We start from the raw sequence: 12,813 nt of genomic DNA on the forward strand, positions 1-12,813 counted from the left end.
ACCACTTCCGGTTGACTTCTGCATCTGTGCACTATACGATGCAATTCGCATTACCCGCAACAAGCGTAATTAATTTAATTATTTTCTCAGATCGCACAATCTTGCGCGCATTACCGCAACAATGCGTACGTTATGTCGAAAATAACGTATGATCATTTCCGCTACCATCTTCTTGTTTTTTTCTTTTTCTATTTACTAAACTTAAAAGCTTTTTTAATTTTAAATTTAAATTTAACGTGTTCTTAAAAATATATTTTTAGATGAGAAAAGAATATATACAGTATTTAGTTATGGAATGAAATATTAAATCAAATACAAACTAAATTCTCAAAATATTAATAAAACATCGATAAAATGTGAGGTATCCAAAAATCGAAAAATATGAAGAATATTACAAAAGTGGTTTAACGGTGTGATTGCAACCGAGTTGCATGTGAAACTGCTCTTTCCGAGAGGTAAACTCGGACGCAATGAAATGCATGCCATACTTAAAATTTACGACAGCGGAATTGTTTCGTGTCGCGCGAGCGGTATTATCATTCGCACAAATTTTAATAGCTGTCGTAATGATAAAATTATAGCTCGTCACGTTGCTTTGTAAAATTCCGCTTGTATGGTGCCGCATAAAAATGTAACGAGAACAATCTTCTTGAAATTTCTTTCTATGCATATAAAAAATTCACAAAAAAATGCAAAAAGCGAGTGATTGATTTGCGATTACGACACTCTAATGTTAGTGTTTCGGTGATGATTTTAGAGTATGCCAATTTTATCGGAGAACTTTTTACAATTAATATTTGACGATTTTATCTTATGGATATAATCAATAAGTTTTAGAAATATTTTTTATTTTGCCATAAAAGTTGATGTTTTCCTTAGCATGTTATTAATCCGAAGCCTTTATTTAATAATTGTATCAAAAAATATAAACTTCTAAGTTTAAGAAAAGCTTATGTATCTGTTTATTTTCTTGACGATTAAATACTTGAGTGTAATTCTTTAATGCAAACTTCTTACAATTTCGTGCTAATTGCTACAGCATGCAAATAAAAACACATGCAAGCATCGTTTATTTATAACCTGCATGATGTTATCTACGAATTAAAAATAGTTTTTTTTTTCTAATTAAATTGATGAATAAATCGACGTATCAATATTTTAAAAAATATAACACATCAGAAGGAAACATGAAAGAAATTGAAATTGAGATATATATTCCTGTCAAAGCGCAAAGATTTATTCTATAACGCGTATATTAATCGTTTTATACGATTGTCAAATTTTAAACGCAAATAAAGCCACTCGACGTATAGATATAGAGACACGTTAAATTTCCTTGCAATTTTCTCCTATTGTACAAAAGTTAAAAACTATTCTCATATTTTATTAACATTGCAAAGCAATCCACTTATTTGACATATCACTTATAGTCTGTTGTTACAGGATACAGAATGCAATTAGCTTGATCTGAAAGAGCAATTATAAAGGAACGGTTAAAAAAAAGAAAGAATTGAATTCAAAGAAGGCGAGTGTATAACGCTATGCAAATTACATTAAAATTCATTTCGCTCGATCTTTAATAACGTACTTTTGCATTTAATATTTTCGCGTTGTACGGTGCATACCGTGACGTTTTCCGCACGCTATCAAAGATTAGCGGCTCAATTACGTCGAATTGTGGGAAATGGGCTAGTTTATATAAAAAACTTTAAAAGTACAAAGGTACTTTAATAAAGTGAAGGAGAAGCATATGTACAATCATAGTAAAATTATATAGCTTATTTAAGCGCGGCGTATAATAGAATGAATTGAGCATATAAATATTGCTATGATAACATTAAGACAGTTAATAGTATGGTTAATTATACGAAATTATCGAATAGCACATGTTTCTTTATGTTTCTCTAAATAAGTTAAATATATTAAAAGACTTCTCAATAATCAATACCTTTAATATATTTTATAATTATTAAAAAAATATATTGTCAGTAATAAAGTATACATATTAGTAATTAAAAAAATTATTTTGAAATTAACTTTATTTTTTAAATTAAAATCAAGAAATTGACACACGTATAAAAATATTAAATATTCATTCTTTATAACTGTAACTAATAAAAAATAAATTTTTTAAATAAATTTGTAAATATCTAAGGAGAAAAGCAAAAATTAGCAAGTAAAATAATGTATTCAATGTAAAAATTCAATTTAAATTAAGATATAATATTGCCATAAATAAATTCAATTATATTTTTTTGTCACATTTTGTCACACACAAAATATTTTTATCTATCTTCATAAATACCAATATATTTATATATAAGAAAGCATTTGTATACCTGATAACATGTATGACTCAACTTAGGATGCAGATCAACCAACTAATAATAAATCGGATTATCGCGTGATACGAGAACATGTGCTCTCTTTCGCCGTGTTCTTTCGAATCCATTAACGAGAGAGAGTCTCTTTTGTTTAATAATTTAATATTATCAATTCTGGAAGATTCTTTTTTATGAGAAATAGAAGTTATTTTCTGGATACGTATACATTACGTTTTATGAAGCAATCGATGAGATAATGACTAGCGATCAATCAGTGCCTCGATCGAAAGCTCGCCGGTCATCTCTTGACAAATAGCCTCGGCCAATAGATCGACACAATGAGGGATCGTCATATCGGATAAATGGCATGTGCCGAGAAAGGGGAAGGCGAGAGAGACGGCGCGACCGAAAATTGACGTAACGTGGCAATGTGAAATGACCGGCGAGGCGTCGCGGCGCGGCTCGTCGCGTGCAGCCAAGGTCGATTCGCGCCACCACCCATATTTCATTCGCTCGGGCTGTGTGTTCTCGTTTCTCTTTATAGCCGCTCGACATCCCAAACTTACCCCGCGAGGGCACTTCTTCTAATTCGCCGATTGTTGATTGCGAAGCAAAAATCCGCACACAAACCCCCTAAAACTCATTAGCCGCGCGTTATTCAATTTGTGTGAATAGGTGGAAGTGTGGATAGGTTTGATCGATGTCGATATACAATAGCTGACGTGAAAATGTTCGGGACATTCTTTTCTTTTAGCTCAGAAAATAGCTTTACGCGTTTACTGCTCTTTTATATCAATCAAAAAAGAGAGAACACGATAAACATATTTTGGTAATATATTCTACATATAAAGAGATATCTCATATATATATTAATGCGTTTTTTAAATAAAACTATTACTATTATCTCCAAAAAATGTATATATAGAAATAAAAATCTATTAAAGATATCTGAAACACAGATAAAATCTCAAACATTCTGATGTTGAACTTATGCAAAGTTGAAATGTATGTGTGTGTGAGTGTGTGAATAACAGTACTATTTGATAGAAATATTAACTGTATTAAAATTTTTAGTTAAATAATATTAATACCTTTCCTCTGACTTTTTAATAAAATTTTTAAATTTAAGAAAATATTTTCTAAAATTAATTTATGCACCACAGAAAACATAAAATTGCTAATATGAATATTACTAATAATTTAATCAGATATAACTGTGAATTATATTAGCAAGATTTAGTATCTTACAGCTATTACTAGCTATTACGCCATTAGTGTGCAAATTTGTGTTCAGCAATTTACTTCGCAATTCAATTAGATAAATCATTCTCCGATAACTCGAATCTATCTTAATTTTTAATTCTTATTTAAATTTTAACGAGTTAAGAGATGGCCAGACGTGAATAGTAGTGCGTTAGTTTCAAAGAAAATAAATCTAACTCGTTGAAATTGAAATGTGTATTTCACATTAAAAGCCTCATTAAAGTCTTAATTTTTTATTTTTAATTCTTAATTCTTAATTCTTAATTGCGCCTAAAATAAATTCCATTCATTATTTTTTAGATAATCTAACTTTTTTAAATCTATTTTAATTTTTATTCTATTTTTTAGATAATCTATCTTTTATTAAAGTATTTTTCTACACATCTAAACTGAAGATACGTAATTTTATAATTAATTGTTGCTTGTAGAAGAAATCTAATCGATTGTTACTTGCAAAAATAACATAGACATTTATTGTACAAAATATCCACAAAAAACTATTAAATTTTATATAATCGCGTCAATAATTTACAAGAACTAATATAATCGACTAAAATTTTCAAAGTAATGTAAAACACTATAAAATAAACGTAACAAAAAAATCTTAAAAATAAAATAATTAATGTTTCAACTAGCTTTTGATGACGATCAAAAGAGAAGTTGAAGTAATATCGAACACAGATATATAATATGAGAAATCCTATTTTCTTATCAAGAAGAATACGACAAGGAAATCGTTCAAGAGAGAAAAAAAAGTAGAACGTTATATTTTTTGCTGTGTACGATTGTCCATAAATACTGCATTTTCGCCAGCGTAACATATCTTTGCAGCAAGAAAAGTTTTAGCGTTCCACAAAAGTCAACGAGAGATTGTGGACGAGTTGGTTCGCGTGCGAGATCAATCGCCAGATACAAGGATGGTTTCGTACCTACACTCTCGATTTTTTTATCAAATAATTTCATTGGACAAAATTACTTTTCCTCGAAAAAAACTACTGATTTCTTAAAATTAAAGATTATTATTGTTTTTTGTATTATATTTTTTATGCATTGTTTTAATAATAACTTGTAAAAAATTATTTCTTAAATGTATTTCTTTTAACATATATAGTTTAGCATTATTAAAAATTTAAAATGTGTGTAAATTATTTACATAAAAACATATTTTATATAAATTATATATAAAAATATATTTTAGTTATTTTAAAGTTCTATGTCAAATTTCTTATTTCAATCGAGTTCTCTAAAGATTAATAATCATGAAATAATATATTGAAAAATAACATAATAAAATAATTTATATTGAAGTGTGTGTATTTTGCACATAATTAAAAAAAGGATGATTTAAAATGCTTTAATAGGCCATAAATATAGGTGTATCGATTCTTGTGGTTTCCTGCTTGCACTGCGTGATTAAGTACAATAGATCCCGAGTAATTTACAATTTTTGTAGAGCTACCCTTCATTGAATTAAGATGTTTCTTTCGCGTCGAAGTGACGCATTCCTTCAAAATGTGCACGCAAGAATCGTAATAGACGTATGTTCTATATTCTTAATGTATTACATAAAAGAAATGTAATGGAAAGTTTATAATTAACTTGTTATCTTGAAATTCTTGTAGATTGCCCTATCATTTTATTGATATGATACGTCTTGCGACTTCCTTTTTTATTTTTATAAGGATATCACGTTTTAAAAATATTGCAAATGAAAATCAATGAAATTTTAAAAGTCGATACGCGTGTATGATTATTCGAAAGATTTCCGGAATTTATTTTACGAGAGTAAAATATGTTCATAATACGGTATTAGTGAGCGAGAGAGTTTATAACACCGTCACGCTATTGCGGTCTTGTGAGTCACTGGAACGTAACGGTCAGTAATAATATCACACAAAATTACGATGCAAGAGTCTCTCGCGTAGAAAGAATTTAATCTGCATGCAACTATGGGAATAATAATCGCTCGACGGTCGAACAACGCGAGACACGATTCAACATCAAGACGTTGAAGAACCGCTGATGTCCTAATAATTGATCGACGCACGCAGATGTAATGTGCGGAATTTAATAAATAATGAATGAGGTGCAACGTACCCTAGGTGGATCTAGCGCAGATTCATTAATTATTCATTAAAATCTAATTTCGAGAATTAAAAGAAGGAAATCTTAAATGAGCTCATTATTCAGGTAGGTAAATTAAGTTTCAAAAATCTTATTGCGATAGAAACAATTTAATGTACGATAAATGTGAATTTGAATAATAAAATTTATTTATTCAAGAAGGTTAACGTTTTGCAAAAAATCAATCTTTAAAGGTTTAATATATTTTGATTTCTCTCTGAACTTTATATTTTTTTGCGAAATATTCTAATAAACTATTTAAGAACTTTCAAATATCTAAATAAATATATTAACGATATTATAATCATATTATGTTCGAAGTAATCTTCGTTTCAAGTAATCTTTGTACATAAAGCTTATCAAATAACTCAATTTACACAATTTTCAGAAAAATTGCGCAAATATTTACTCGATTATATCAAGAGCAAAATAAAAAAAGCATCAACAGAGTTGATTTTATAATTTTAAAGAAAGCGTTGTAGTAATATTTTTACAGTTAAAGCATCGAAATTCAGAGCGACAGCCATTACAGCAAGAAAGAATTGAAGTTTGGGGATTTTAATTTATTATCTCGTTGAACTAGCCCGCGGTAGCTCGTCGATGTAAATCCTAGCACGATCGATAGACACACCTCGGCCGCTTCGACCGAAGGTGGAGGTTTATAACTAACCGGGGTGAAGGAACTCTTGAATCTTGCGCGAGACTATAGATAGGACGAAGTGAACTTCTTCGGCATGCTCGTATCTTGGTTGGCGAAGCGAAAATTTTCCGCGAAAGCATGTACGTCTTTTCGCTCGTATCCTACGATAATGAAATCGCGTCATGTCCAGTTTCTCAACTGTGAACGATTGTTCCCGGAAGGAATGTTTCTCGTGTGCTTCTTGAGATTTTCCTGAGAGATGGGCACAACATTGTGCTCTCTCTTTCAATATATATATATATATATATATATTTCCCAAAATAATTTAACTTTTCCAAGTCAGTTCGAAACATCCTTAAGTTTGTGTTTTGCGTAATTTATAAAAAAAGATTCGGCGACCGTGAAATTTGTACTATTTATACGATGGACCGAGAATATCATATAAATCTAAATTGCTTGGAGAAAGTTTTAAAGGAGGAGGAAAAGAAAATTGAGAAATTCTTTCTTTGTCATTCAAGTAAAATAACTTATACTCTTTTGCTCGTTGTAGGGTTATATGTTGAGAAATTGTTATAGTATTTAAATAGCGACTACACAAGTAGCACAAAAGTAGAAAGCGCAGTGCTATCAAGTGCTCTCATACGCAGAACAGTCTATAAAATGTTCAACGTTTCTTTATATTTTTAACGTATTACGGAAATACTTGAAATTTTACTTCATATCCCTGTTTTCCTCTATTAAGAAAAACAATTAATTAATTGCAACAACGCGCAAACGTCTACCGTGCGAAATGAATTACATGGTTACGCGCAATGAATTAACCAACAAATTTAATTGCCAAAATTAATTATCTCGTCAAGAATATTGCAATTCGCATAAATCACGCGAGCATAATTAAATTTAGCAGTGAATCCATCTTGAGAAGTACATACAAAACTCGGATCAAACTTGGAATCGTAGAACGATGAATAAATAACTGTGCAGTGGAACCGCGATTTGCTTTGAGATATCTTGCGAAATTACTGCAATACTACACGTTATGAGTTATGACGAATAACGCGAATTACCATGTACGTTCATCAGTGACTCGATACACAATCATATATGTCCTATTATATAGAATATACAGATTTGATCAAAATATATGATACAGTATAAATATTCTTAGTATAAATTGCAATGAGCTAAATTATTCAACTCTGTATGGTACCAAAAAATGTAATAAATTTTTATATAAAATTATAGCAAATTAAGGGTTTAATCTAAGAATAAGTTGATTCTATAATTTATATGTATGTGTTCCATTCTAGACTTTGCATTTAATATAGACATACTCTAAACTTATCTTATTTTTGTAATAAAAATTCTCTCTACAAAAAAATATTGAAATATAAAAATATAAATATTAAAAAAAAATTTTTTATCATAATATTTAATTCACATGAATGCTAAACACAATCGGATTTAAATAATTTAATACAAGTATTCGATTTGCTTTCGGCCGAAGCTGTATGAAATATTTCAAATAAGTGATTATAAGAGACCAAGTTTTTAGAGTGTTATTATAATGCAATAAAATATATGCGACTAATCATTTCATGTCGTACAACTGCTCCTTAAAACAATCTCAAGTTTACATCAAAAGAAAATTCGTTCCAACAAATGGCAAAGTGAATAAAAAATGAGCATAATTTGAAGGCTATGAACATAATAATCATCTCACTTACTCTAATAACTAGTTATATATACTTGATTCTATACTCTATTTATAAATCAAGGCGTATAACTTGCGCTTAAAATCGAAATTTAAAGATAATTTATATATATATATATATATATATATATATATATATATACATATTTTAGAAGAAAACTTTTCTCTATTCCTCTCAAAATTTCCAAGAATTTCAAAGAAATTAAGTAAAATCAGATATTTTAAAGTGGTTGCCAGAATTAGAGGGTTTCGAGAAAGATTCCAACGGTCATCGTTATTCTTTTTGGCGCAATCGTGTTATGAAAGTGATTTAGCTAATTGAGAGTGATGTTTTGTTGCCGTGTCTTACCGAAATCTGCAAAAATTTCATCTTCTGATTTATCACGACTGATATCGAAATTCCACTGATATATCAGATTATATTTGGAGCAAATAGCTTTAACTCTTTATCCATCGCATGAACAATAATGATATAAATTAACAGAATCATGCGTGTAAACTTTAATTATCGCATCACGCGATTTGCAAAACAAAAAAATTTATAAATTCAATAAACACAAGTCCTCTTTTTTATCAAAGTACAGATCTCAATAGAAACGTTTCTGTGTGTTATATTAATGTATCATCGGTTGACAACGTATAATTATTGTAAAACAAATTAACGTCATTATATCAACTATGTATTAGATTTATATTTTTCATCCGCATGTTATTACTCTTTCTGACGTTGATTATATTTAATTACAATTTAAATAGGGCATCGATGCTATAAAGATAAAAAGAAGACAAAGAAACAAGTGTAGAACAAATGTAGTTAAAAAGAAAAAGAGTATAGATTCGTAATAAACTATGATACTTAAACACATAATTAAAAATTACTTTTAAATACATTTGTTCGCGCATGTGTGTGTTGTATATAAAATTAAATAAAATTAAATTTACTCACGTTGGCTCTCCGTTCTGCTCGATGTGGACGATGTTGCCGCTGAGCGTCTCGATCTCCTGCGGTCGCTTCACCACGTGCACCCCCGTCTTTTCCCTCGGCGAAGACACCCCTCTGACCGTGTTCACACTCACTCCTGTATCCGTCGACTTCACGCTCTCGATGGAGCCCGTGGATGCGCCGGTGGATGACTTCGGGGAGGCGTCGCTACCCCGATTTTCGTTCCTCGTTCGTGTCACGGCACCGCTATTTACACTCGCGTTCACTGTACCGATCGCGGAATTCACGTTGTTGTTGCTCGCCGTCCTGCTGTTCATCGTGTTATGTACTGTTGCCGCGTTACTCATCGCCGTTTCCGCATCTTCGGCCGTCTTGGCAATCTTTGAGTCGTTCTCCATCACGGTTGGCATCTTATCATTCATCGGAATCTCGCTACTGGTTGCTATCTTATTTCCCGCAGAGCCACTCTTCACTTCTATCGTTTCCGGTTCTCCCGGAGTCTTTCCGTCGCCTTGCTTAGATCCACGGGCGTTCTGACTGTTTTTACTAGAACGCTGGTTGGCAGAAGATTGATTGGAATGCTGATGAGCTGAATCTTCACCGTTTATCCTGACAGTTTTCGTGGATTGACCGATGCTGCCGCTCTTCGTATGTCCTACGGTGTTGCTCTCCGCGTTGACGGAAGAGTCTTTGTTATCGCTCCCAGGATTATTACTTGTTTGATTCGCCTTGACTGATTGATTTTCGACGGATTTCTGGTTCACCGATGTTGTATTCTGCGTCGAAACGGGCACCGGCGATTCCCCCTTGGATGCGGGAGAGACAGATCTAGACATTCCTTCGGACCGTTCTTTCTGATTCGGCTCCACGAGAAGTGTATTCGCGTCGATGTGTAGCGGCTGCACTGCCGTAGTCGTCGTGGTATTCACCAGACGTTCACTAGATGAGCCGGTCGTTTGAGAGGTTTGCTTCAGCAGATTTACGAGATCCATTTCGTCCATATTGCCGGAGGAATTCCCATCTATCTCGTTTTCTTTCGAATTCGGTTCGGGCGATCGACCATTCTGAAGAGATTGGTTCGCTGTTTGCTTATCACTTTTGCCTTCAGCCACAGCTTTACCCGTTTTATCCATCTTTACGAACCTTTCCGAGCTCTGCTCGGGCATCGAAATGAACCTGCTGGTATTCGACGAGCCATTCGTCTTCAAAGGAATCTTTGACGGCGAAAGAAGGCGTTCCTTGCTGGAGTTTCTACTCTGATTATCTCTTCGAGTGGTAGCGGCATTGTTCTTCTGCGGCGACATCTTCGATGTCTTCATAGAAGATTGTCTCAAAGTAGAATTCTTACTTCTTATGTTCGATTGAGAGGTCGCATTCTCTGGTTTCGTCGGGGTGCCCTGTATCGGCGAAAGTCGCGTCGACGCTTTTGTCGTCGTTTGTCGGCGCATCGTCGTCGAGTTGCTGCTGAGATTACTAGTGGAGTTGGAAATAAAACGAGTTTTGGATTCTGCAAAATTCGTATTCTTGGAGTCGGATTTATTCAAACGCGTCCTGGAATCATTCAGCCGCGTCTTCGAGTCGGTCGCATTTAATCGATTTCGCGAATTCGTGACGTTCAATCGCGTCTTTGAGTCAACTCGACGACCGATCTTTGGCGATGGCGAACGTTCGTTGGCTTTCGTCAAGGAAGTGGATCGTTGACGATAAGTAGGCTGTGGTATCAAGCTTCTTCTAGGACTGTTTTGTTGCGATACCGAAACTGCAAAAGATAAATGGGATTTGACAATAACAAGATCGGCTTACTAATTCTAAATAGAGTGTATAAAGCTTGTCAAGGTAGCTCTCATTATTAAATTTTAATTTTGAACATTAAATATGTACAGTGCTAAATCATCCTTAAATAATGTTTTTTCTAACAACATGAAACTTCGAAAAACATCTATGCAGGCGATCTGAAAAAATATATCTTAATGCTTTATATTTTATATTATATTATATATTTTTCAATATTTCTGCTCTGTCAAAAATATTTCATCAATATGGCTCAAGAACATTTTACTTTTAATTCTCAAAATATTTTATAAAATTTTTAAAACTTGCTATATGAAAATGTCACGCCTTGGTGAATTTTTCAACCTACCCCTTCGCTCGATTCTGCGTCGACGTCCGTTCCCGGCAACTTCCGGCGACTGCGGTCTCGACATTGAGCGAGGAGGTGGTCCCTTGAAACCACGTCCACGGAAAGGCGAGATTCTTCCCGTGGACAAGTTGGACGTCGCATTGTCTGGACTCGCCGGTCTGGACTCGGCAAGTATCACGAAACTGGAACGACGATGTGCTCTGCCGGAGGACGTCGACGACGGAGCGATCTTGTAGGGTTCGGGCGCACGCGGCGGCGGCGGCGCGGGAATCGTCGGCGACAGATAAGCGGTGTCGGAGACAGCCAACACCCGAAAGGATGGTGGGCCCTGCCGCGCGACATGGCCGTCATGATCGGTCCGCCTCATTCTTACGAGGCCCTATCTTGTCATTGGAAAATCATGACATAAATGCAATTGATCTGTCAAAATTAGTTAATCCCCGAATTTATGTAAAGAATTGACAGGAAGTCTGCGCAATCTAAAATTGAGATAATGACTAAAAACATCCTGTTTTCTTATTCTGTCGCACGAAGAAAACTAATTTTTTATTATTTTAACTTTTTAACTTTTTATTATTTTTAAATGATACACACACGCATAATTATAATATTAATATATATAATAGTAGACGCTAATATATAATTTATAGTATCCATAGGTATATATTGCATTCAAATTCGGGGATAATACTGCATATTCATTGTCAGATAATGTGTCTACTGAATAGTTACGGATTCAGTTTTACATCTAGAGAGAGATTTCTATATTTAATATTAAAAATTAATTTGAAGAATAGCAATAATTTTCAATTTTAAACACATGTTATTTGTTTCTTTTTTGATTGTACTCTTTCTGAATAACAATTTGATGTCTCGATTATTCTTTGTTTTCTAATTTATTCTTCTTTAAACTTAAGCTTTTGTACCTGGTGCCCTTCATGTAGATCGCTGAAGTGAGAGGGACGCCAAGATCTGCCGTTACTCTCACCTGCAAAAAGTAGAAATCTTTACTGAGAGAGATCTTTACGGAGAGAGTGCATAACCATTTTAAGGATAAACGGAGAAATTTTTATTTCGATGATAGTTGAGATAGTGCGAGATTGCGGTTCCGCGCAATGGTGCATGCGCGGATGGAAAACGCAATTGCAGAAATAGAAAGAATCGTCCAACCATTTTAATCAATCGATAGCTCGCGTATAATAGCTGTGTTGGAAAAAAGATAAACCACAGATTTCGCATTTTCTCCATATTTATTTGTATTTGTTTCGCTCATCGAGATAAAAACAAAATGTCCATCCATCATTATTTCAATATCGATTGTCTTTGCAATATTATAATAAAATTTAATTAAATTTGATTCATTGACAAACTATGTCAAAGCAAAATTCAAAGAATAGATTAATGTGGCGCTCAGATTTCCATTTTATTACCATTATATTGATAGTAATTCTCTCTCTTCGCACAATTCACTATTATAGGTAAATTTTATTCGAGATGTTAGATGTTTTTCTCCCCTCTTTACGGATGAAGGAAGACCCGACTCGACGCGGCCAACAATTAACAAACACGCGTGTAATTATTCGTTCTGTGCGGCTTAATATACGTCCTGACAATGAGAGTATCCACAGCGGATACGTGGAATACATGTTATTCACGCTCTCGTAG

General features: G+C 33.2%; 1 protein-coding gene across 4 annotated transcripts in view; it reads right to left on the reverse strand.

Moving 5' to 3' along the window:
- Stum (mechanosensory transduction mediator stumble) overlaps nucleotides 1-12,813 on the reverse strand; it is a 30,956-nt gene that overhangs the window by 6,548 nt on the left and 11,595 nt on the right. For all 4 annotated transcript variants that reach the window (XR_014424933.1, XM_083033804.1, XM_083033979.1 and 1 more), the window contains 3 exons: nucleotides 12,075-12,136; nucleotides 11,149-11,531; nucleotides 9,012-10,767 (listed from right to left, as the gene is read on the reverse strand). Coding sequence is in view for 3 of the 4 variants with exons in the window: in XM_083033804.1 (XP_082889930.1) it covers nucleotides 9,012-10,767; nucleotides 11,149-11,515 (2,123 nt within the window). In the remaining variant the exon portion in view is untranslated. The remainder of the gene's footprint in view (nucleotides 1-9,011; nucleotides 10,768-11,148; nucleotides 11,532-12,074; nucleotides 12,137-12,813) is intronic.

The sequence above is a fragment of the Prenolepis imparis genome, unplaced genomic scaffold (assembly GCF_030444845.1).
Source record: "Prenolepis imparis isolate NDT839.2.m4 unplaced genomic scaffold, iyPreImpa1.0 SCAF_1, whole genome shotgun sequence".
In the NCBI taxonomy this organism is placed as follows: Eukaryota; Metazoa; Arthropoda; class Insecta; order Hymenoptera; family Formicidae; genus Prenolepis; species Prenolepis imparis.